Source organism: Quercus suber, unplaced genomic scaffold (assembly GCF_002906115.3).
Source record: "Quercus suber isolate HL8 unplaced genomic scaffold, Cork oak 2.0 scaffold_180, whole genome shotgun sequence".
In the NCBI taxonomy this organism is placed as follows: domain Eukaryota; kingdom Viridiplantae; phylum Streptophyta; class Magnoliopsida; order Fagales; family Fagaceae; genus Quercus; species Quercus suber.
The window spans coordinates 289,569-317,001 of record NW_027069639.1 but is presented as its reverse complement, the minus strand read 5'-3'; the positions used below and the strand labels follow the sequence as shown (position 1 = coordinate 317,001).

At 33.2% G+C, this 27,433-nt stretch overlaps 2 protein-coding genes across 2 annotated transcripts; both read right to left on the bottom strand.

Moving 5' to 3' along the window:
• Nucleotides 1-6,501: 6,501 nt before the first annotated feature.
• On the bottom strand, nucleotides 6,502-13,073 carry LOC112032402 (protein MODIFIED TRANSPORT TO THE VACUOLE 1). The gene is made up of 5 exons (XM_024065166.2): nucleotides 12,421-13,073; nucleotides 10,216-10,968; nucleotides 9,841-9,996; nucleotides 8,034-9,002; nucleotides 6,502-6,912 (listed from the first exon to the last, which is right to left on the bottom strand). The coding sequence occupies exons 1-5, from the start codon at nucleotides 12,625-12,627 to the stop codon at nucleotides 6,871-6,873; spliced, it is 2,127 nt and encodes a 708-aa protein (XP_023920934.2). The 5' UTR covers nucleotides 12,628-13,073; the 3' UTR covers nucleotides 6,502-6,870.
• Nucleotides 13,074-26,400: 13,327 nt separating this feature from the next.
• On the bottom strand, nucleotides 26,401-27,232 carry LOC112032404 (uncharacterized). The gene is made up of 2 exons (XM_024065168.2): nucleotides 26,974-27,232; nucleotides 26,401-26,864 (listed from the first exon to the last, which is right to left on the bottom strand). Exons 1-2 carry the CDS (start codon nucleotides 27,230-27,232, stop codon nucleotides 26,401-26,403), a joined length of 723 nt encoding a protein of 240 aa, XP_023920936.2.
• Between the last annotated feature and the right edge of the window lie 201 nt (nucleotides 27,233-27,433).

The following is a 27,433-nucleotide window of genomic DNA, read 5'->3' as shown; positions in this document are numbered from 1 at the left end:
TGCTAAACTTAGTACATGAAATTGTGTGTGAATTTGTTTTGGCCATCCAAGATTATATGTTCCTTGATTTTGATGCAAAATATGTTTAATGTTTGATAATTTGGGGATAAAAAGTGTGAAAACCTTGGTTTTGAAGTTCTGGGTTGAAAACTCATGTTTTTGAAAAACATTTAAACTCATTTTCATGCATTTCATTCATGAAATTACTTGGGTGGAGTTGTTTTTTGCATAATCTTCTGCAGTTTTTCAAAAATTCAAATTTCTAGAATTTCGATCGATCGAATATGTTTTTCGATTGATCGAAAATCCCTTGATTTTTAATCATTGCTCTCTACCTGACTCGACTGGTATTTGATCGATGCTCGACTGATCGAAACTGAAAAATTTTCAGTTTCTAAGTTTTTGACCAAATTTTTTTTCATGTATCATTTATATTTAGGATTCACATGTATAACTTTTTTTTTTGTATCCATCTTGCAGTTTTGCAGTCATATTTCTCATTGTTTTCACACATACCATGCATACACTTTGCTAAATAGGGTACTCAACTTGATTTAAAAATTGATCAATCAATTTTTATGTGTGAACTGCAAAAAATATTTTTCTTAAGAGATATGATGGATAATAATGTGCAAATATTTTCTTTACTTGATTTGAGTTCAAACATCATTTGTTTATGGGTCACATAATGTCAAGTTTGCATTTATTAAAAGAGAGAATATTTGTGTTCATGTGTAACCTCAATTTTTTTTTTTTGTTAAATTTGTGTCTCTTTAGTTTTCCCCACATCTCAAATTTTCCCCAAAAACTGTTTTTCTCAAAACTTGTTTTGTTTTTCCTATTTTTATAGGGGGAGAAGTTTGTTTTTAACCTTTGTTGTTTATAGGGGGAGTTGCATCTATTCTCTATAGAGCTGGATTCATTTGTTTCCTTGATCCTATATTTTCTCTTGATTTTTGTTACATATGTTTTCTATTTACTCTTTGTTTGAGTTGTCTTTGTCAATACGTGACAAAAAAGGGGAGAAAAAAAATTGAATCAAATATGGGAATCCTGTCTGTTTAGGGAGAGATGAAATTGTTTTTGAAAGGGGGAGAATTTTTTTTTTTTATGTATCTAACTTAGGGGGAGTTTACACTTTTGTTTTTATATTTGTGTTTCATATTGTTTATATGTCTTTCTTTCCACACATGCGGTGATGTGTTCTTTTGAGTGTTTCAGGAAAGACAGGTACATTCTGATCAAGACCTTCTACCTCTTCTTGCAACTTTTAGGTTAGGAGTCTTAAATTGGGATTTGTGATGAAATTGGGCATTTTATTATATTGGGTTGTTCTTGTATTTGAGCATTTCATATTGTATGTAAGTTTTGTCACAAATTGCCAAAGGGAGAGATTATTAGGTTCTAAAAGTTTAGAATAATTGGCAAATCGTGAATACAAACTTGTCTAGATATAGATCATAGAGTCTATAGATATTATTAGACAACACTCAAGGTGATATAAGTCAAGATTCAAGAACAAGCAAGCTGTAGAAAAGAGAATTCAGAATTTGTTTGGTTCGATCGATCGAAAGACAGGCTCAACCGATCGAAACACTTATCTGCAGAATTTTATTTCATCCCAAAATCTACTTAAACATATTGGGTTTCAAGTAAAATACTACTAGTATATAAAGGAAACCCTAAGTACTTTTTTATAAAGGCTTTTTAGAGAGAGAAGAGTGTGCCTCTTTTGTATCTATGAATTTGTATCCAAAAAGCTCTCTCATATCTTCCACCGGTGTTATTTCTTGAAAAATCTCAAGATTCGGTGTTGTAGAAGTTGCTGAAACTCTAGTCATCAAAGGTGTTGATGATCTAAACCTTCAAGAGTGGTCTTGGAGTCACAAACTGGAGAGTTTATATTTTTTTTATCACAAATGTGGGTGCTTATGTTGCAAAGGCCAAGGAAAAAAGTAGTCTGTGGACTCGGAGCTATCATAGGATTGTGGTAGTAAGCCCAAACTCTACTTAAACGTATTAGATTTCAAGTAAAACACTACTAGTATATAAAGGAAACTCTAAGCACGTTTTTATAAATACTTTTCAAAGAGAGAAGAGTGTACGTATTTTGTATCTAGGGATTTGTACCCAAAAAGCTTTCTCATATCTTCTATCGGTGTTATTCCTTGAAGAATCACAAGATTTGGTATTGTAGAAGTTGCTGCCTTCTCTAGTCATCAAAGGTGCTGATGATCTAAACCTTCAAGAGTGGTCTTGGAGTCACAAACAGGAGAGTTTGTGTTTTTTTTTTTTATCACAAGTGTGGGTGCTTGTGTTGCAAAGGTCAAGGAAAGAAGTAGTCCGTGGACTCGGAGCTATCATAGGATTGTGGTAGTAAGTTTTCTACTCGAGGTAGCAATAAGATATTAGTGGTCTAAGTTCTATTGTACAAACTTCAATTCTTTCTAGTAGATTTGTTTTTTTAACCTTGAGGATAGTTAGATTAAATCCTCCCCAAGTTTTTTACCTGTTTAATTTTTCTGGGTCATCATATTGTTGTGTTATTTAATTTTCCACTACTTTACATGATATGATTGTTTTGTTATAACCTAGATCTGAATAATAAACCTAAGTATTCACTTGGTTAATTAATTAAGTTAAACAATCTAGTTTATAGGGGTCTAAAAACACACATGTATCTTTATTGCTAGAGGAAAAAAAAGTTTTCAGAGCCATTCCAAGCTGTCTAAGATATTGAAGATCTCCCATCATTGTCTTTTCCTGCCAACCGTTGCAGACTTGCTCCAATCTTCTGCTCACAATAACTTGTCTAAAGCAAACCTTTAACATGGACTCCACCAATTAATGCTTATAGGTCATTTGGATCTGTCAGTTTAAATTGAAGGCCTCCTCCTTTATCCTATTGGGTTAAAACTCATTATTAATTGAGAAAACACCAACACAAAAAAAATAAGAAAACATCAACACAAAGGCAAGAGGTGTTGAAATTTGTGGAATAAGGTAATTAAATTAAATTAAAAACTTACTCAAGTCTCTCTCTCTCATGACTAATATTTTTTTAACAGTAATAGCAAGTGACAACTTGTCACTTAATATTTGTTTTAAGTAGATTTTAGTTAACTCAACTGATAAAGCTTTTTATGGTTATATAATAGATTTGAGATTCAATTTTCGCCTTTAACAAAAATTAATTGGTGTCTTGGTTTGATGATAAAAAACTTTCATAAGAAATGGACGTCATAGATTGAACCTCTCTCAAAAAAATAATATTTGTTTTGAAAGTGTTGTGAATAATGTTGTGAACATAGTATTTCTCAAATTAATTACACTTTATTTGCAAGATTAGATTGTTAAAAAAAAAACTATATTCAAACTTATATCAATTGGATTTAAAAAAAAAAAAATTAGGGTTAGGGTTTTCAAAATTTTAATTTTAAAGGTCAAAAGAATATTATATATATATATATAGCTCAAAGGGGTTCAAATGAACCCCGTACTAAAGGTGGCACTGCCCCTACATAGAACTACGTGCACATCTGAAAAAGTCCAATATGAAGTAAATTTGTGTTTGATATAAGTACTACAACTAAACATAGTCAAAGCTAGATGATCTCAAAGTTAATTTTCCAAAGAACTATTGTTATTGTGCTCAACACTACCATATGATTGTGTTATCATCCTCACCATCAAGCAATGCAAGACTCGAATGTAACTCTAGAGTTTGGATTAGAATTTGGATAAACTCATCATTATTGTTGTCTTCGCTTTCTGAATCCTTTTTGAAAATGATTTTTTTTTTCTTTTTAGGGAAAAAATGGTAGCTCTCACTCCTATATTAAAGAAAACTTGTCCTTATAATACAGTATATATACATATATGACATTTAAAAGTGATATCTTCAATATTACAATATGCCAATATACCTAGCTCATTTTAGGGCGAAAACGAGCATCAGAAATACTCTGAACTTGAATCTAATCATATTTTTTGTCCAACAGCAATATAGAGGAGAATGATTTGGTCATAAATTGCCATAAAATTAATGCTCTATGTTCTGTCTACAGAATTTGTACATGATGGTGCTATTTATGTGTTCACTAATCTTGCTAGATAATTGATATTTGGAAATGAACCTTCATACAGTACCACCACCTCCAACTTTATCCAACTACAAACTTAAATTTGAAACAATTTATTAAAAGCACTAGCTTAAAAAAGCCTTCCTACATGCATTTGATGATTCTCTCTTCTTCTTTTTTTTTTTTTATTTTTTTTATTTTTTTATTATTTGTTTTTATTCACATTTTATGGTAACTATGTCACATTGGACTATTTTGATTTTGGACTATTAAATTTAAGACTTTATTCTCATAATTTACATGTTATTGGCACTCATCAGGGTTTTTCAAAATTAAGAAACAAGAAGAACCAAATTGATACTGACCTCTTTGTACACAAAAACCAAATTAGCAAAAAATTACTTTCGCTCATCAGGAACCACCTTAACCAAATCTATGCACAATAAGCTTAGGAAATTAACATTATAAAACAACAGTAGAAATTACTTATGAAACCAGAAATGATTTTTGATATTTACAAAACATAGTAATAAAAGTAATTTGTTGTAATGAAATGGTGCCTCAATAAAGTAAAAGTGAATTCAAAGTAAGCAAAAAGTAAGAGAAAAACAGAGAATCGCCATTATATTGGAGAATTCCTCTATCACATATCTATATCAAAAGAAACCATTACTTTCAATTTGAACAAACTAAAACTTAATCAAGAACCATAACACACAATCAAACCCCTTTGCATTGAATAACCAAGAATCAAACAAATCAAACACTGCATTCATTTTCTTTTTCCAGTTTTGAAGAAAGTGATATTACGTTTCTTTGGCTTAGGTTTCAAGGCCACTGCCCACTGGCTTAGGTTTCAGTAATTTTTGGTTGTAGGTGCTTTTGGTAATCAGGACTTTAAACAGTGTGCCTTTTTTTTTTTTTATTTTTTCCTTCTTTATACTTGACTTTTTGAAATATTCTTTTTTTGCAAATTCTATATAGACTTATGAACTTGTTACTTCCCAATTGTTTGTCAACGAATTTTTGTACAGGCCTTATGATGTTTCTTATAATTTATTTCATTGAAATTTTTTTCCCCCTGGAAACTTTGTATAGCTTGTTTTTGCTATTGATATTTGTATGTTTCAACATTTTTTTTCACCTTTGTAATTGTCACCACCCATTTTAACCGTCTTAAAATTTTCAAAATTCTCCCAAAAGACCAAGACACCAGTTTTTAAAACCAATCTCAAAATTAACTCTAGACTATATTTTGTGTCGATTGAATGAAGGAAATGTATTTTGAATTAAAACTACAGTCAACCAAGGTCAAATACCCATTCATTTTTTGTAAAGAACTCTTAAAAATGGTAAAATTGATCAATTTAAGGCTAAATCCTACAGTTGACCTAGCTTTAACTAAAATTCTAGTCGTTCGATCGAAGCAAATTTGTCGTCATTGCAAAGAGTACGAAAAAAAACTTTTAATCAACAACTAATAAACTAAAATTGGACCAATGACGAGCCAAATATCATAGAAACAGTACAAAAATGGAAAAAAAAAATAATAATAATAATACTTGGCATATTTTGCCTCTAGAATTTTGGAAGAAAAGGATGTTTGGGGCTATGCTCCACATTGCAAAATATGGACCCAAAAAGCTAGAACTTTCTCGAAGTAGAGCTACTTTTCTACGACTTTGTTGAATCAGAGAACCAAGAGTTACTCTCTTTTTCAATTCTTTCTAGGGTAGTGAGATCTAAAATATGGTCAAACAAAAACAAACCCTAATTCACTAATTCAAGTGGGCAATGTTTGAATTTTTTTTTTTTCAGTGCATTTCACCACTGTCCCACTAGAAACCCTAAAAGATATATCCAGATAATAAAAAGATAAATGCCTGAAAATATGTTTTCCAAACAAAACCAATGGCTGAAACCAACTTATATCATTCTTTGATACATGTTTCATAAGTTAATAAGCGCAATTTTCCAAATATATGAAAGATAATCAAAGAAAACCAAAAGTGACCCTCACATATGTAACCCGATTTTATAACTTACTCTCTTGTTATGCTTTTCGTTCCATGAGTTTGAGTAATGAATTTTCTGTAATTTTGGATTTTATTTTGGTGTTGTCGTGGTTTCTGTGATGCTAGTTTGAAGGTGCTATAACAGGGATTTGGGGCAGCACAGTCTGCATTTTGTTGTCCACGTCTGAGGGCATTTTTCTCCATATATATAATTATAAACACATACACAATACCAAAAAATATAAAAAATCTACTGCGTTTTATTGACTCTCTGGGTTCAAAAGCATGAGCTATAAGTCCTCTTGGGAAAAAAAAAAGGTTAAAAGAGAAAAAAAGGAACGCGCCGGGGTACACTCTACATATTGCTATAAGTCCTCTTGGGAAAAAAAAAAGGTTAAAAGAGAAAAAAAGGAACGCGCCGGGGTACACTCTACATATGCATTACAAAAGAGAAAGACATCCAACAAGTGCTGGCAATACAGATTCAAATAATTAATCGAACTAACTACACAGCATTCTCTCATTCTTCCATGTTGAATACAACAATATCATAAGCATTTCCCCACTCTTTTCTTCTTAGTTCCAGGATTTCACATCGACTCACTTGCAATGCAATTATCATGGAAACATGTCTTGGTAGTATTTGCAAATGTTCCATTATTGCAAAAAGAATGCCTTCTTTGATGTAACTGTATAACCTGCTTCAATCTACACGCTGTAAAGCCATAACCAAAGTCCTAAAGCAGTCTCTGAAGATGCATAAGCTCAAAGATTCAAACCACCCTCTTTGGGTCACGAGCTGCATTAAGATGGTCCTACAATACAGACAAAATACAAAGCTTAATGGAGGAGGCAAGATCTAAAATTGATCCATTAGATAACACCAGGATGGAAGAACCAAAAAGACATTATCTCATTTTAACTCCATATCACCTTTGGTAGTAATTCATAAATCCAATGTGCTACAGAGATTACTAAATGACTAGGGATGATAAGAATAGCCAATTGAAGACCCCATATAATGAATTGATTTTCATTTTCCAATAAAATAGGTAGAATCAATGAAAGTACCTATCCATACATATGCGCAAATGAAAAAATGAAAAGATGTAATCCAATTAGCCCAAGTCACTAATACAAGAACTTATGATCTCTGTGAATAAACATACAAAATACAGTTTTTTCTATATGGGCCAATTAATCTTTTATAGAGACTCCCCCACTTTCAAGCCCCGATGATGACATATTCAATCATTTGTCATACATCCAATGAGGACCAATTGTCACAACAAAAGCAACACAAGTTCCACCATAAATTCTCTCCCCTCTTATTCAATATCACCAACCAATCTAGTTATGTATAATGAAAAAGGAGTTTCCACCGCATGTCATAGCATTAAATTAGATTTTTTATTTTATTTTTTATAAGATCACTTCCACTTCTTTATTTGAAAATATTTTATTAAAAATCATTAAGACTTTACAATACCACTTACATCAATGTAAATAAACCAGCAATCTTTCAATAACTTATTGTAAAATATTATTTTCTTTTTATGTAAGTTTATTTTTTTAATTATTAAATTAAATACTTTCAGTTACTTAACTTGGCAATGAATGGGAATTCTGCTCATTTATACAATGAAATATGGTAATCATAATGGGTAATGGGTTGAATAGGATCCACCCAGGAAGGCCTTGTCATTGACCAGAAAAGAAAAAGGGGGGGGGGGTGGGGGGGGGGGTTGTTTAAGTGCCATCAAAAGCCATTTCAGAAATCTTAAGATCTTTTCGACAAAAGCCATACTCCAAGTGAGACTACAGTTAACAACTTAAGAACAAGAAATCTGAACATAAATCCATAAATTTATAACAAATATATATCATGAAGAAAAAAAATAACAGTCAAACCTCAAGTATCTGAACTTAAGCTTACCGAGATAAAGTCAAATGCTCTGGTTTCCTCTTTCTTTGAACTGTTCATCATTGCACTGGTAGCTTGTTGAGTTGGAAAGTTTGATTGGAATATGTCAGGAAGGGGGGGCACATATGCTCCATTGGTTCCCCCAACATGACTGACACCAGCATTTTGGGTGTTCATGTTCCCAAGGTGTTGGAGGTTAGACATTGTTGCAAGGAGTTGCTGCTGAGCAAGGAGATTCCCCATGGCAGCATAATTTAAAGGTTGAGAAGAAAAGGTGGGATTCATCATCAAGCCAGGAGATATATTGTATGGCATGGCACCAGGAGGAAACATAACATTTGCATTTGTCATTGCCGTTTGAGAATTGAACATGCCACTCAATGCATCATTAGGTACCTGATGGCTGGGATGACTATTTGAATCTGAGAACAGACTTTGAGGAAAACCTACTGGAGAGGTTTCTTTCTGCTTCATGTTAAAGGTATTTTCATTAATGGACAAACCACCCATCAAATCGTTAAGATCGTTTTTATGAGTTTCTTGCTCCTGAGGAAGTTCATGATTGGACCCAAAAATATCAAAAAGTTCAGGTCCATTTTTCTTCTCTGCCATATGATTTTCATTAGCACTCTGTTTATCATCAACAGTCATCCCAGAAAAGAGATCATCTGCATGTTCTACGCTATCACTAGCATGAAATGACACATCTGCAAAGGGGTCATCATCATTTTTTGATTCAGAAGCGCTTACACCAGTGCCTGGACCATCTCCAAATAAATCATCAATCAAAGGAGGTGGAGTTGACAGATTTGTGATATTTTGATCACTTTGACTATTTGTAAAATTTTCCTGGTAAGCATCTGGATCACCGGTGTCTATTAAGTCAGGCATTGGAACAACGGTAGTAGTATCAGCCTTCTTGGTTTTTTCTGTATAAGTTGCTGCACTGCCTGCCTGTTCTCCACCCAGAAGGTTTAAAACCTGTCCATTAAGAGCCAATGGTTTATTTCAACTACAGATCTTCCCAAGTAATCAAAGAAGAAAGTTTCAGTCCAAGCTATAAATTGGCAGTTACTGTTTCTATACCAAAATATCATCAGATGAAGAGAGATTTGGTTATTTATGTATGGACATAATTTTTAAGGACAAAAGTGAATATGAAAGGGAGATGAAGCATGAAGCAATATCTTGCCAGAAACATTCCATTCCATATATTTATCTCCAGATGGGAGAATTTGGTGAACAATCCCTAAATGGAGTAGACTCTATTTACCAATAAAAAGTGGAGATGCTCTCTTACAAGGAAGATACCATCTATAATTATTTAGCCATCTCAATTATATTGGTACAGATCAAATTTTAATTTGAATTTCAAGTAGAGTGAAGCAAAATTTAGCATTCATAATTGAGTTTGTCAAAGGCACCTCCTCATAACCATCAGCAGAAGAAAATCAATTTATTCTGGTTTTATTTGACACACAAGAAAAATCTAATAATTCTTGAGGAGCAGCCTTTCATAACAGAGCAAAATGTTTCTGCCTCCTTGAAGTGAGTCACTTGTCCTCATGGATGGTCAACAATCATACCTCATTTTTGTTTGGTTTAATTCAAGGGGAAAGATAAAAATACACTTCACAGTACAAAGAAATTAGTCCACCAAATCTTGGAAAGTCAATTGCTAACAGCAGGTGAAAGGATCACTTAGAATAATGCATATGATAAAAATTGCCTTGCAAGCAAATTAAGCAGAAAACAGTGAAGATAAAATACATTCACCCAGGAAAAGTTAATAAAGAATAAATAAATGACAAAATTTTACCTTGTTGGCCTTTTCCTTCAAAGAAGCTTGAGGAGACTCGGAACATCTCACCACCACATCTTTATTTTCACTGAAGTAAGATTCCACAGTTGAAAAATGTTCATCATCCTTTTTTCTCAATAATGACTCAAGGACACAGATGGCTTTCATTCGAACCTGAAGGACACCGATTTCATAAAACCATAAGATATTATGTCAATTAGTATAGAATAAGCATCCCAATTATTATTATTTTTTTATAATAAAAAAAAAGGTGATAGCGTACAGCAACCATGTCACATCTAAAGAAACCGAAATATATTATAGGAGAATAGGCATTGTATAGTAGCATAGAAAATCTTGACTTACATGAATAGACAAAGAAGATCAACATACCTGCCACTGAGGTGATTGAAGCTTTGATTCAAGGGCATAACTTAAAGCCAATGCATCCAACTTTGCAGCCTCCACAAGGAAAACCTGAATAGCATCTCGAGTGGGTTGTAGACGTACACCACCTGATGTTACAATGGTCTCCAACAATCTCTCTTCACGAGTCTTACTTTCTCTACAACTTCGACCAGACTCCCCATTAGTTATTTCAGTCTTAGCTACTCTTGAATCCTGGCTCCAAGATCCACTAGACGCATTCTTAGAAATCCCAAAACTACCCTGAGTCTCATTACGATAATCAACAGGTTCATATCTATCTCCATGCTCGGATTCAATAGTCAATGACCTCCGAAGAGTTGTTGGACTCTTGTAGCTTCCATTTTCATTCTTTTTTGATAGATGACCTTGTGCAAAAGTACTAAGTCCCTGCTTGATGGAGGCACTTCCAATACCAACTACCTCGCTAAGAAATGATTTCTTTTCTTCTGATGGCATTTCGTAGTTTGTACTTCCAAACCCCTGTATTCTTTTGTTAAGATCTTCAGCAGGAGATGGCTTATCATTTTCCCCAGCAAAAATAGCAGCAATAGTCTCATGAGCAGTGTCCCGCACAGCCTTATTAAGTGCATCCCCTTTCAAAGGATCCGGATGTCCCTTATAGTGAAATAGCGGGCGAACGGCTGCTGAATGTCTCTGCATTTCTCTCCTAAACTCCACACCAGATTTTCCCACTGCATATTTTATCAACCTCAGAGCCTGCACATAATTTGAGCATAAATGGGGCATCAACATCTCTTACAAAAATCATAATTTTCAGTAAAAATCCGAAACCATTATGATCAGACTCATCTTTCTATTTATTTATGATGAGTCCATAAAAACCACTAAGGTTGTCCATCTTAATGGATGATAATTGCATCATTAGTAGGTCATCAAAGGAAGATGAGTAACCACTCAATACATTCAATAACGACCATCAAAGGTCTTAAACTCTCCCATCAAGACAAAGAACGTTACGATTAGGGTAATAATCACCCTCATTTATGTCCAACGGCTACCTAAGTCACCTATAAAAAGGGACAATCTGTCCATTTGCTAAGGTATGTCAAAAACCACTACAAAATGCTATCTATAGTAGAAAAGATATGGGCTAATACTAACTTAAGCATCGGAGGCTCCCCCACCGGGCACAATTTGGTGGTCTTTTCGATCAACTCTCTTTATCTTGCAGGTCCTACAAGATTGTCTAATAATTTGGATTGGGCAAGTGACCCAAACTGACGATTTTAGTATCATCAATTTATATAAGTAATGCAATTCTTATTGATATCAAAAGTAGTCACCCAAGTATACATGGAGTATACAATAGGGGACCTGGGACCATACAATCAATCATGCAAAGCACATGAATCTATCAAATCAATAACAGAACATAAAGACAGACCATGCAAAACTAAACATCCAATCCAACAAAGTTTTAAGGAAAGCAAATTTGAGATCATACATAATTCTCTCCATGTCCTCAAAATGCCAATTGTTCCTCTCCCTCCATATACACCACATCAAACAATGCGGGACAGCAATCCACAAATTACAATTCTGATGACAGCAGCGACTCATCCATCTATAACCCATATATCTTTCTATTCTATCAAACCCTACTAAACTTCACAATGTATCCCCTAAAAGTTTATAGGTTCTAATTGCAAATTACTTAATATTTGAAACTATGAAACTAACAGCCGCTATTCAAAATAGGGTCACTAGTAAAATTGGAAACCTACTAACCACAAGCAATTTTCAAAGCCATAACTTAACAAGATTTCATTCACCATTAACACTTTAACATTCTACAATTGCTGCCTCATTCTTAAAAATACAATTGCACGCACCAATTAAAACAACTCAATTCACACGATTCTTCACATCTTGAGCAGCATTAGATCATTACAAAAATTAAGAACAAGATTATTCATCAAACAAAGCTTAAAACAACAACAACAAAAAAAATCTAAAACCTTATTTCCCAAAACCCAAATTCTTAATTCTCTATTTCCCCTCACTTTCCCAGCGACCAAACAGAAAAAAACAAAAACAAAAATAAAAATTCCCCAAGATTTCAAGAATCCCCCAGATCTACTACCGAACCCAATCCCCAAATCCAAACACCACCAATAGAAAACCCAAATTCATAAACACAATTATTACCTTTTGTTTAACAATGGGGCTCTTGTTTTCGAGGCGCTTGAGTATAAACTCCGAGACCTCCTTCACAATACTCACATGCGACGATCTGAGAAGCTCGCAGATCTCTTCGAGCTTGTACACCGGAGTCACCTTGTCCTCGTCCGACGTGGCACCGTCGATCATTCTAGACCTCCAGTACGACTCCACCGCTCTTCTACTCGAATCCATTTCGCCAAAAAATTTATAAAATAAAATAAATAAATAAAAAACCCTAATTTCTCACAAATTTTCACCGAGCTCCAAAATCCGATCCAATCCAATCCAATTCAAAAACCCAAAATTTCAAAATCACAGCCCTAATCCAAAGCTTCACCGATCCACGAACCTCAACATGCAAAGATTTTAGATCGAATCAGAGCCGTTAATCAATTCGATACGCGACGATTTGATCAGTTTTTCAAGGCCGTTTGATTTTGTGAATGGGAGGATTGAAAAGGATTGGAATTTGGTTCGAGAATTAGGGGTTTTGACACAGAGAGAGAGAGAGAGAGAGAGAGAGAGAGAGGGTTTTTAGTTTTGGGTAATGGAAGCAGAAGAAGGAAGGAAGGAAGGAAGGAAGAGAAAAGGAATTGAATGAAGGAATGAATTGAAATGAGGGTGGTGACTCACCGACCCGTGTGGTTTACGTTGAAAGTTTGACGTATGCACAAGCCACAAGCCATAAGCGTTGTGTTGGTGTGCGCCACTTGCCAATCTTGTTAATGGGAATAAGCACGTGTTAATGATGTTGTGCCAATTTTTTTTTATCTTTTTGTTTAATAATACACAGTTCTTTTTTATTAATACCCACACTTGCCAATCCTTTTGTCTTCATTCCCGTGGCAACTTATCATTTTCCTTTTGGGATCATTCAACAGTACACAACTTTCGGCTTTTGCATATTCAAAGGGCTAGTTGTGAGTAGTAAATATGTAAATTTATTATTTTTATTTTATCATTTATAATTTATCACGTGAAAAAATTATGACAAAAATTGTAGTAGAAATTGTGTTCTTAGCATTACTCCAAATAAAACTTTTTTTTTTTTTTCGTTTTTTGCCTTTAGTAGCAATGTTGAGAATACAACTGAAAATGTGAATCTTTATTCCTTTGTTTTGTTTTATATTATTTCGGGTGGCATGAGATAAGTATTGTTTTTTGAAAAAATTTAGTGAAAAACAATCTGTAAAAAATAAGGTTTACTTTTAATAGAGTTTTTTATTAACTAAAGATAGTTTCTCTTTGACCATTTTTAATAAGTCATATATTCTTTGTCATAACTTTTACCACAATTGTGATTTGACAAATTGTGTATGAGTGTTTGTTTATCATTATTATATGAACCTATCACTTTTTCACTGTCATTTACAGTCTATCATATCAAAAGTTATGATATAAAAATTATGTCCACCTATTTTCTCTTACACAAAAGCCCATTTTTTTTCTCTAAAAAATGGTTTTTTTTTTTTCTTTTTTTCTTTCTCTTTGCAACTTATACACCCTAGATTAAGGATTTAATAATTCACATTAGGGGTGTAAAACCCCCAAATTGCTTTTTTTTACTACACATAAGGTCAAATTGAGTTTTGCTCAAGTGTGCATTGCTTAATTTTTTAGCAACTATGAACAGTAACTACTTATATTTACAAATTACTCTGCATAGGTTGTAAACTTAAATTTTTATATTTTATTCTCTCTCTCTCTCTCTCTTCTTTGACCTATCTCTCACTCTTAGGCTCCCCCCTTCTCTCTTCCTCTCACTCTCTGACTCTCTCTTCTCTCTCTTGCTCGCGATTTTGGGTGGCAATCTGGGTGGCTGTATATCAACATCGAGCTTCTATTATGGTTGTTGGTTGTGGTTTGGTGTTTTCAATGGTGGTTGTTGATTTTTGTTTTTCAGTTTCGGTGGTGGTGGTTGGTTCAATTGGGTGGTTTGGTAGTGGTTTTTATTTTGTTTTATTCGATGGTGTTTTAGTGGTGGTGTTTGGTTTAGTTGGCTGGTGGTTTTTTTGTTTTTGTTTTTTTGATTCGAGGGTGTTTCAGTGTTAGTAGTAGTTTTTTTTTTCCCCAATTCGGTGGTGTTTCAATGGTGGTGGTGATGGCTAGGTTTCGATGGCTGGGTTGAGTTTTGGTAGTAGGCATGCTATCCACGGGTCAGGCAGATCAGGTTTGGGGTCAACCTATCACTCGACCTGCTTAAGTTAGGTGAGTAGATCTTTCACCTGTTGTCAACCAAATGGTCAATCAAAACCGGTTCTTTGATTTAGCGAGTCGGCTTTGTCAGGTTACTGGTTTAAAGGAAAAACACTAAAAGAGAGAGAAATCAAAGAAAGAAAAAGCATAAAATGGAGAAAGAGAGAGAAATCAAACATAACAAACAGAAACCAAAGATCTATGAGCTTGGAATGGAGATAAAGAGAGAAATGAGAGTCTAAAATCATAATTGAGAGAGAAGAGACCCAACATATGGTAACAAACATACAAAGCGACAAGTTGGTGCCTTAGCAATGGTGATAGTAAGAAAGAGTCAAGGCTACGGTTTGAAGTTTAAAGATAGATTCTGAGATTGGGACAAGGAATATTGGTGAGCCATTAATGTCATTGTTTTCTTTTTGGTTAAATGGTGAAATAACATTGAGCCCAAAAACCACATTAGGACAATGCCATTAATGCTCACATTAATAGCTACTAAAATTCATTCAAATAATCTATACTATCTATAACATGATTCCCCTCTTTGGACTGAATTTTTATGTGATTCAAAAATATCCCTAGACACTACATTTAACTGGGACAAAACTTGGGGACAATTTGATAAAAATATATCTCAAACTCCGGAAAATTATTAAGTACTCTCGGAGTACCATAAATGTGTACTCCCCCCCTCTCACATAAATGATGGGTCCCACCATGAATTTAATTAGTGGGACCCACCATTCATGTGAGAGGAGAAAGTACGCATTTATGGTACTTCAAAAATACACAATAATTTCCCTCTAACTCTACTTAAAATTCCTACAAAATAGGACACTCTCCCACTAATCCATGTCTTCAAAACGAACTTATCAAAAAAAAAACTTCTCAATCCGCTTTATATATTTCCTTCAAGACCACGATTTTTTTTTTAAAAACTTTATCAAGACTCATCGGTTTCTTTTATTTAAAATTTGTGTTGTGTCATAATTTAAAAATTGAGATTAATGGACAATTATAACACTAGACCAAAAAAAAGCCTTATTGTATGCACAAAGCGTGTGTGATGAGGCGAGTATTTTTTATAATTAATTTGTGGTGTATGATATGACAAAGTCTATTCCATGAAAAGGAGAAACCTACCCAGCCCACATGAAAGAGAAATCAAATCAATGCGTGCAGATGGAGCAGAACTATATCTAAAATGGATTGAGACCAGAGCTATTGCACCATGCAATTTCTTTTTAATGGCTAGGATTGAAAGTTAGGAATGTTAGTTTTAATATCAATCATTGGATCAAAGTGGTTTAAAAAGTTTGTTTGTTTGTTTTTATTTTTATTTTTTTATTTTTTAAGTTAAAAGTTAAAAGAGGTAAAAGATGAAAAAAATTGAAATTTTTTGTGAGGGATTTAGGGGTATTGCACACCGGATCCAAATCCATCTAAAACCTAAAGGAAAAAAGTAGAGCTATGCAGTATTTTCGGCTGGATCGGTTGCTACAGTTTCAAACATCTGACCCCATCACTCGAACCAAAATTTTAATTTCTGAAGTAGTCATATTTGTATTAGATTCACTCAACTATTTGGAGCCAACCGTTGGGCATCAGGTCAGGCGGGTCCAGTTGGTTTGATTGGGTCATCCAACTAGTTGGACTGCCCTACTAGTAGGTGGTTGCTGGTGGTGGTAGGATTGTTGAATTTGGTGGTGGTTGTTGGTTGTGTGGGTTTGACAAAAAGAGAGAGGAAGAGAGGGATTGGAGAAAAGAGAGAGAAATGAGTTGTTTATGTTATTTGATGAGGTAGTTTATATTACTTTAATGAGTTGTATGTTAAAATAAAAACTAGGATATTGTATGAATTGTAAAATTGATTGTTAAAATAGATAAAGTTACTTTTTTGTTGTCAAATAGATATTTTTTAAGGAACACCGATGTAAATGCTAAAAGGTCGTTTGGTGATTACTAGTTAGCAACTTCAAAGTACAATATCTAGCTAAAAGGTTAAGTTCATTCCATACCTCATTTAACCTTCTCCCCTCTCCTCGTGTGTATATTAAAAATACTTAGTATTCTTAACAACAACAAAAAATTATTTTTTAAGTATTAATTTTAGATCACTGATGAATGATGATTTGCAATTCTAGTGTATAATTTGTCTAAAAGGTTAAAGTTACATTCTGTACTTCAACAACCTATATGAATCAAAAAAAAAAAAAAAAAAATGCCACCATACTATAAAGTTATTGGTGATAAATAACTGTATAGTAATTCACTAATGTCTCTCCATGTTAAATTGTTCCTTTTGATGGAGATAGACTTAAATCAACTTACATGATTACTCTATAAGGCATTATTATAATCAAAATTGTATCTAATACCTTCCAATGTTATCAATTTCATTTCGTTCTACCCGAAAATGGCCAAAATTTTTCATTCCGGTTAGTTAACCAATACGAATCATTCCTCTATTTTATCTCATGCTAAATTCTAGCTCATTCCAATAAATTCCACCTGTTTCAATCAATTCCACTAAATTTTGTTTGGTATGGTGATTTTCGACTGGTATGTAAACAAATCATTATTTTTTTCCTAAACCCATTTTTTTTTTTAATACTCACATATGACATTTTATTATTACTTTTTCACTAAAAATGTGTTTTTTTTTTTTTAAACAAAACAAAACAAAACATTACTCAAATATGACATGGTTTTTATTTTCTTCATTAAGATTTTTTTTTTTTCATTTACTCATACATGACATGTTATATTATGTAATGATGATATTTGTAAGGACGCAATTTGGGTCCATAGCCTAAGTGATGGATGAACTTAGACCCAAAAAACCCAATACAATGAATTTCTAAATAGTGGGTTGGAAATCTGGGCTTTAATGAGTTGAACAACAATTAAAGTAGATTCAGATGACAAGAAAAAGAAGATGGACTGATTTAATCTAAAAAAATTCCTCCTTGACACAGTCTGAAGAGATCAATTCTTATATATTTCTTTCAAGTTTGATTACAAAGTCAGTTCTTGATGGCTACAATGTTTTTCTCTTAGTTTCTCGATCCCTTTCTCTCAGAGTATCTCTTCTATTTTATATCATCCTTCCCTTTAATCCCTACCCTCCACGTGTAGATCAGATTGTTGGTGTTAATACTTGTCCTATCAGCACCTTCCTAAAGTCTTTGAGTAGTAGCTGTAAGGCTGAAAACCATTATTCAGGTATCGCTTCCTCATTAATACGGTCAGAAGATTAGCTACAGAGCATTTAATGCGGTGGTAGAAGTTTTCTCCTTAGGTATTTTATGACTTCCCTCTATCATATGTTTCTGTGATGTTTATTCGTATTAACAGAATCTCTTGAAATGTTCCCCTAAATGGTAGACCACCCCCTTGGACCTCGGTTTTGGTTAGTCGAGGAGGCATTCATCCTCGGACTGCTCTCATAAGCCCTTATGACCAAAACTAACTTCTTCGCTTGCTAACACGGATTCCCCTGATAATGTTTACCCCTCCTCGGATGACTTCACATCCTCGGATTGGGCCTCAGGCCCAATATATACATAAATAATGAGCTCCTGGGCCCAATACCCTTACAATATTAATAATGCATATTGTTTTATTTTGAGTTAATAATTCGATATGGTATAATATTAAGTGATGAAGACTTAAACTTAAGTATATTTATTTTGGTGTGTGTGTGTATCATACACTATATAATAAAAGTTAGGCTTAAACGCAATGATTGCGCCAAGTGGTTTCACCAAATTGCAGATTTTTTTTTTTAGATTGTGTGTGTGTGTGTGTCTATATATATAATTGTTGAGCCAAGTGGCTGCAACTTCCAAATTGTAGTAAGTTTTTAGATAAAAACAAAAAGTTTTTGATCTTATCAACTTCTTTGGATAAAGTAACAATAAGTGTTCGTATGAGCTTCTTCTTTTTCTTTTTAAAATTTTTAAAAAGTAACAATTTTACTCTTAGGTTACGTCAGTATTTTTATTTCTTGGGATATTGATTAAATATAAAAAGAGTGATGCAAAAACAATGGATATTTAAGGTGATGTAAAATCTACATGACTTTGCCTGCCTCCCCCTTACTATCAAAGTTAATTCATTTTTCATGTGAGTGTTTTTACTTTAACTCTAATTCTAGATTTTTTTTTTTTAATGTTTAGAAATTTATATTTGTAATTATTGAATTCAGAGTTTCTTTGTGTGTATATATTTATGTGTGTGTTGTAGTGAATTTTGCTTTCAATTTTTATTTATTTATAAATTTGGGTAGTTTTTAATTTGTAAATTTGGGATGATTGCTTGGGGTTAAAGTAAAAATATTAGGTCAATTTTAATCATAATCTGTGAAATAGTAGGGTGTTAGATGTTGGTATTAATTTTATGCTTATTTACATTAATTAACATAAACATATTAGCATGTTTAGTGTTGATATTAATTTGACACTTTGAGATGCAAGCGCTTCATTATAATTAAATATAAATGTTTTTATGCCGGTATTTTATAATTATTATTTGTTGTTTCTCATTCTACTTCACCTTAATTGTTATTTGAACAAGTAAAACTTGCCATAATCTATAAAATATTTTTACTAATTTATTTGTTATTAAATTTAATTACATTATCAATATATATATATATATATATATCTATATATAATTCTTTTATTAAACCGTGCCAACATAAAACTAGTATATTATAAATTTAGCAATAATCTCGAAACAAAATGCCAGAATAGACCGATAGTGTCCATTTCAATGAATTACGCTTGGCCCATACTTTCAATCTGGCATTATCTTAACAAATTTATAAGAACTGAAGATATCATAGAATTCAATGTCTAGGAAACTTCCTAAATTTAATAAGAAATTAGAAATGTATTTGATATAAAAGAAAGTATATAAAAGTATTTTGCCTCTTGCAAAACTTTAATTGGGCCAAGTTATGTTGTCTGCTAACATGTACAATTTCCATAGAATCCAATAACGAGCAATTTAATGGTAAAATGAAACTAAAAATTGGAAAGGTTGCGTAGTTAGAGAGCAGTGAAAAGAAAACGAAATCTTTGTTGTGTTGTGAGATGTGTCATTGGACGGTGACAAAGGTCAAATAAGATGAAATTCACCGTCGGCCAATCATGTACCCACAGGATACATGCGCAACTTACCAACAAAAAATGGCTCATAAGTTGGTTTTGTAACTCTTGAGAGCAAAATGGCCCATAAACTGTGCTAAACATGATGCTCTTTCAATAAGAGGCTAAGAGCAAAGATTTCAATATTTTTTCTTGGTCCAAAAAATGTCGAAAGATAACTTTAAAGTGATAAACCGTTTCCTTGTGATGGAATTCTGATTGAATTGCCAATTGTGAGTCTAGATTATGCATCTATGCACTTTAAGTATTTGCACTCCCATGTCCTATAGTGAAGTTATCCTCTTCAAGCAAGTTAATATGAGAGTCCTCTCATATCCAAATAAGATTTTATCCTATCATCAATTTGCTAAAGGAAAATTGACTTTTTTTGGGGGGCAAATACTAAAGAGCATTTTGACATTAAAAAGGGGGAGGGGGTATGGGTATTAAAGTCATTACATAAGCAAAAGCTTTTGACGATTTGATAAACATATGGATAGTTGCATGTAGTGCACTTATTAGACGATCCTTTTGAGTCTTTGAAATACTACATGTAGCTCTGCTGATATGTGCCAGTTAATACAAAAGTTATAGCAATATCAATAGGCCAAGGTTTAGGAGGCTTTTGGTCAACTTGAGATTGAAAGTTAATAAAAATTTCCCTAATAGTCTGTATGAAAATATTAAACATATGCTTAAGAATATTAATGTGAATTTGTTTGTTTTGCTGGCACTTTTGAAACTAATAAAAAATACAAACCAACTCTCTGATAATTTGTTCTACATGGCATTGTGCATATCCTTATGCATTTTGTAATATATATATATATATATATAAAGCATTGCCTATACTTGATTCATTGATTTAAGTATTTGGTTGGTGATCCATCTTAACATCTTTTCACGTGTTATAGAGAGAAAAAAGTTGTCAAAATGGGGAAGTTTCTTTATCCACGGGGTTTGAATCAAAATAAAAGGATCTACGAGGTAAAAAGAATTATAAGAAGACGAGATGCTTTGTATGAGTTCCTATTGATTTTCTCATTTTGTATTATTTAGTTTTTATAATAAAAAAATTTAGAGCATCCACATTAGATCATCTAAAGTCTTCTAAAATAGAACTACAGTACAAATTTTACACATTTTGAGCAAAAAAACACCCACATCAGTGGGTGTAAAAATGTGTAAAACTGTATATATATTTCCATGAGCCACAGTACCTGTGTATATTTACACGGGTACTGTAGCTCGTTTATACATTAAAATAATATTATCATTGTACAGTATAAAAACTTCTTTTTCGCTCTTTTTTTTTCTCTCTCCTCTCACTGAGCACACCAACACCCTTCATCAGGTCTCGGCTTCTCTCTCCCTGTTTCATTCCTCTCTTCCTTTCATCTTCTTTCTTCATCTGCTTCTTATCAGCTTTTGCTCATTCTCATCACCACGGGAAATAATAATGTGATCGGTTTGGGGGTTTTGCAAGGTGGATCAATTGACGGACTCATCTTCTCTATTGATAGACTTTGGGGCTAATTTCTCTAAAAAGGTATGAGTTTTTCTCATTGACATTTTAGGGTTTTTTTTGCTTTTTGGTTTCAAGCAAGATTCTTGGGAGTTTCTCTAAACTATTTTTTTTTAGGGTTTCTTGTTTCAAATTTTTTTTTGGTTTGGGGTTTTTTTTAGGGATTCTTCAGAGCACACCCGAAGTTTATTTTTGGAATTTATTAGTATTTTAGATTTTGTGTGTATTTATATTTGATTATTTTAGAGTTTAGGTAAGGATTAAATTTTATGTCTTTTGATAGGGATTAGTTTCCCTGTGTGTAGGGAGTGTTTGAAGAATTTGGTGTTTTTTAAACTTGTATTAAATTTTTATTTCTCCCCTGTTTTCGGATTGATTGAACAGGGTATATACTTAGTTATAAACTACTTAGTTATATACTTAGTTTTTGGACTGCTTTCCCTGTGCTGATTTGGTGGAGTCTCTTATTACTTAGTTATAAACTACTTCAACCTGACATTAAAGGTTTTTCATTGATTTTAGATGTTTCTTTGGGATATACTTGAGAAACATATACTGTTTGTTGGCCATGAAAGAACTGCCTAATATGTCTCTTCTTGTGGAGCAATTTTAAACTAGGACTGATCTTTAATTTTTTATTTTTATTCTAGGACTAATCTTATAGGTTGCAAGCAGCATAGCTAACTGCTTGTCTTTCTGTCTCTCTTTTGCAAGCCAAATTTGATAAAATCATAGTCTTTTTTTAGTTTTTCGTTTGAGAATAATTTGTGGGAAATCGGTTTAAATTTTGGTTTATTTTTGAATTCTGTTGAATAATTATTATTTCTGAGGTTGAATTCCATGTGGGTTTTATCTTCATAGGGTACACCAATTTCATTCAAACAAGTAAAATTTGAATTCTTCATTTGTCCCACTTGATTATGTTGCAACTTCTCTAAGCTATTACCCACATGTATTGGAACAATTAAAAGAGATAGAAACTAGGTGTGGGGGGGGGGGGGTGCTCGACAAAGTACTCAAAAGAAGCATGAGCCTTCCATCATTTTAGACAAATAAATTCTTCCAGCCTAACATTCTTCTCTCTCATGCTAGTGTTTGATTCTCACATTATTCAATCCAACAAAATCTCTTCAAATAAAATTCCTTTAACAAACATTCACATATGAACTTAGTGTATTACAATATTATTTTTCTTCTAATTATGGTTGGGGATTCAAATCTAAGTACTCCCTATTCAAAAAAAATCAAATAATGTTACTCAGTTAGACTATTAGCTTCTTTACCTTTGAACATTATAATCCTAATTATTATCCCCTAAACTCAGTTCTCTTCTCTCCATCCACAAAGAGATGTACCATAAATTGGACTCTTATTGTGGCATCCACACTAGTCTGAACATGAACACAATGTTAGGTTATGGGCTATCACATTTCAAGGGCAATTTTCAAAAGAATAATCTTTGACTCTAAGAATATTCCATTGCAATGTGTTGTCCATGGTGTGTACGTAGGACTTTATCACTTATCAGTGTGGCCATGTGTGTTTTAAATGTGAAGGTATTTTGAGATATAATTGATGAAAGAAAAATGTGTTGATTCTATAACCCAAAAACATAAATAAAAAAAGTTCTTGGTTCTCAAACCAATCAAAACAAGACTACCTACCAAAATCCTATCAATTTTATATTAGGTGTGTGGGCTGTGCACGTCTTTTTCCTAGACAAGCCAAGTGCCATAAGGGTGCTTGGTTGTGATTGTGGAATTTGATTAACTCTGTGCAGTTAAATGAATTTTGGTTGTTGTATTGCCTATGAGTTTCCTTAATTATGTGTTAATATAAGTACAAATGCATATGGGTTTTACTTGAGATTTGAGAGTTCTGTTGATAATGTTAGTGTTTTAGACATGGATGGATCAAAAGTTGATGGGGACGGTTAGTGTTCTTTGATCAAATTCTTGTGTTCATCTTCTTAGTTCATGAGGTTTCTTTTAATTTCTGAAGGATGGAGAAGCTCTATTATAGATCCCATACTGTTTACCTTTGTGTTTTCAGCAAGTTATACTCTTAAATCTATGTTAAACAATGCCTTTTCTTTTTTGTTTTCAATTTTGTTGCTTATTAGTGCTGCTTCTGAATTACTCTGGTGTTTGTTAGGTGATGGACTCACATAATCAAAATTCCTTCTTCCTTGACATTTTACAAGACAATGAACAAGGTTTTAAGTCTTTTGACAGTAGTATTTTGATGTCTACTCCGCATTCAGACATGAATGTCCGTCAATCTCCACCTCAAGTTGAAATGGGACAATCTATATACCCCATTGCAAAAAAATCAACTACTAAGAGAGGTCAACAGGGAATCAACTTCACTGTAGATGAAGACATTAAGCTAGTGTCGGCGTGGCTCAATGTTAGCCTAGATGCTGTGACATCGCTGGACCAAAAACACACAACATTTTGGGAGAGAATTTGGTCCACCTTCCACAATGACAAAAAATTTAACCTCACCAAGGATTCTTTAAATAGTCGGTGGTCAACAATTCAAAAGGAGACCAACAAGTTTTGTGGATGCTTGGCCCAAATTGAGAACCGGAATGAAAGTAGTAAAACTTAGCATGACAAGGTATTTCGACTCAACATCTAATATGTATTGTACATCAATATACTTTTAGTTTTATGATTCTCATTATTTACTTTTGTAGATTGAAGATGCAAAAGTTATGTATCTAAATAATTGCAAAAATGCATTTCAATTGGAACATTGTTGGAGAATTTTGAGGAATGAAGCTAAGTGGTTGATTTTAATAGAGAATTTGAAGGCTCGCACAAGACAACCAACCACACAATCTTCTCATACTTTTACAAGCTCAATAAATCTAGATGAAGATAATGATGAGATGAACACCGGCAAAACCTTGGAGATACCCATAGGCAAGAAGGCCGAAAAGGAGAAATTAAAAAAAAAGAAAAGAAAGAGTTGTGATGACGTGGTCCCAATACTTTCCTCTCAATTGGACGAAATCAAGGAAGAAAAGAGGAGAATGCATGAGGAGAAAAAGGAATGTATGCGCGTTGCATTAGAAGAACAAAGAGAGTTAATGCGCATTGCATCCGAAGAACGAAGAGAGTTGATTCGTATCAAGGAAGAGAAGAATGAAGTAGAAAAAAGGAAAATGAAAGATGAAATTATGATGAAAGATACAAGAACTATGGATCTTGAGCAAAAAGAATATATTTGTCTACGTCGTTTGGAAATCTTGGAGAGGTTAAGGTCTAAATATCCATCATAATTTGAATATTATTATTGACAATATCTAATCAAGTAATTTTTTGTATAGTGCAAAGATACTAGCACATAGTTGACATAGATGATTTGATGTTAGACATCTAGGAAGAAAAGAGGAGAATGCATGAGGAGAAAAAGGAAAGTATGCGCATTGCATTAGAAGAGCGAAGAGAGTTAATGCGCATTGCATCCGAAGAACGAAGAGAGTTGATTCATATCAAGGAAAAGAAGAATGAAGTAGAAAAAAGGAAAATGAAAGATGAAATTATGATGAAATATACAAGAACCATGGATCTTAAGCAAAAAGAATATATTCGTCTATGTCGTTTGGAAATCTTAGAGAGGTTAAGGTCTAAATATCCATCATAATTTGAATATTATTATTGACAATATCTAATCAAGTAATTTTTTGTATAGTGCAAAGATACTAGCACATAGTTGACATAGATGATTTGATGTTAGATATCTCTTTTGTAGTATTTACTTGTGCAGGGAACATGATCATTCAATTTCTAAACATGTTAGATATATTTTTGTAGTCTACACTTGTGCAAGGAAATAAATGCAATGTTGTAAATTTTGTATTGTGCACGAATAGTAGCACTTGATTATTCAATTTAATTTGTAATTCTGTTCTTATCTTTCTATTTTGGGTGAAGCAATGTCTCTGTTGAAGGTGGTTGTACTTGCTGATTTTATTGGTTGTATATGCTATTTGAATGTAAATAGTACTTTCTCAACAGAAACTGTTTTATTTTTCTGCATAATGTTATTTTTCTGCACTTTCTCAAAAGGTGGCTGTACTTGCATAGTGTTATTTTTCTGCATAATTATTTGTTTCTGCAGAAATTGTTTTGTTTTTCTGCATAATATTATTTTTCTGCACTTTCTCAACAGGTAGCTGTACTTGCATAGTGTTATTTTTCTGCATAATTATTTGTTTTTGCAAAAACTGTTTTGTTTTTCTGCATATTTCTTGCTTTGGCAGTATAGGTTCAGTAATGTTGTAATTGTGGTTTGACTCCTCTACTTGTTTTATAGGTTTCTATGTACTGTTTTTGAATTCTGTAGATGTGATTTTCTACATAGTTCTGCACTATTGTTCTGCTGTTTGTAGAGGGTTAAATACCCCTGTATGAGATAAAGAAAGAAGAATTTAAAAGGATAACTATAATTGTGTTGTGTTTTAAATTATTGAATAACTATAAATTATGAATGGACTTTTACCAAATGAATTATTAGGTATAGAATGTCAATGTATGGTAGAAAAGGTGTTTGCAGTTGTGTTAAAAATGACCAATGATCAGGATAGTATCTAGTGTAAGTTTACAACTAAACTTGAGTAGACAAACTTACCTAAGGGTCTGTCAACTTATATACGGCTAAAATAAAGGCTAGGGGGTTAAATTGTAATTCAAAATCATTTTGTGGGACTCGGTCATTAGCAACTCTAACCTCAATTTGTAGGAAAGATAGAGACTCCAATTTACTTTCTGTTAAATTACTTTTGAAGTTTGATAGACTAGATTCGGGTTTGGATGATTTGATTAAAGATACATAAAGGGGTGATGGTGATACTTGATGTGTGAAGAAACAAATCATGCAATAGCTATTAATAGAGTGACAATGAAGTTAATATTTAGAGTGACAATGAAGGTTCACATTAAATAAAAGTAGTAATACTTAGAAATTTAGAATTCCAAATTCCTACGACTGGCCTTGTAGTTGCCATAGATGCTCGACGAGATCCGCTTGAAGTTGAGAATGAATTCCTCTATCTTTAATGGAATTATGACGTTCAATGAACTACATAAGGTTACAAGTGGGATTATGTGACATTGATTCGAGTCCATTATTATCGATTTGATCATAATCAAAGTCATTTGCTCCAAGGTAAGTATGTCGCTCATCTTCAACGATCATATTATGCAAAATTATACATGCCATCATAATGTCCTTAAGTGTTTCAAGGTGGAAAAAATGTGTAGGCCGACACACAATTGCAAATCGCACTTGAAGTACTCCAAAAGCACGTTCGACATCCTTCCTAACCGCCTCTTGTGCGGAAGCAAAATGTTGTCTTTTATGGTCTTGTGGTGCTGGAATTGTTTTGACAAATGTTGCCCATGATGGATATATACCATCTGCAAGATAGTACCCCATTGAATAGTCATTACCATTTATCAAGTAATTAATTGGAGGAGCATGCCTTTCAACAAGCTCAGAAAATACAGAAGACCGCTTTAGGACATTGATGTCATTGTGAGACCCTGATAACCCAAAAAAATGCATGTCATATCTAAAGGTCATACGGCGCCACGATTTCCAATATTATAGTTGGATCATGGGTATGACCAATATATTAACATTTTCACTTACTTGGACAACTCTTCCATTTCCAATGCATGCAGTCGATGCTCCCTAGCATGCCTGGAAATCCACAGTGTTGGCCAACTGCTAACAACCTTGCAATGTCATTGTTGTTTGGTGACCTCAAGTACTCTTCAAAAAAAATTGAAACTACTGCTTTAACAAATTTTTTTAAGCTTTTTATTGCAGTGGTTTCTTCAATCCTCAAGGATTCATCCATGAAATCAGCTAACATTCCATAAGCAAGCATTCTGATTGCAGCAGTCATCTTTTGAAGGGAAGACAACCCGAGTGTGTTAGCTGCATTTTTTTTTTTGTTGAACAAAGTATGGTTCAGTAACTGCAACTCTTGAATGGATACGTAGAAAAAGAGAATGACTCATTCGAAACCTCATTCGAAATATATTAGGAGGATACACTGGTGTTTTAGCAAAATAATCATGGAAAAGCCTGTTATGACCTTGCAAAG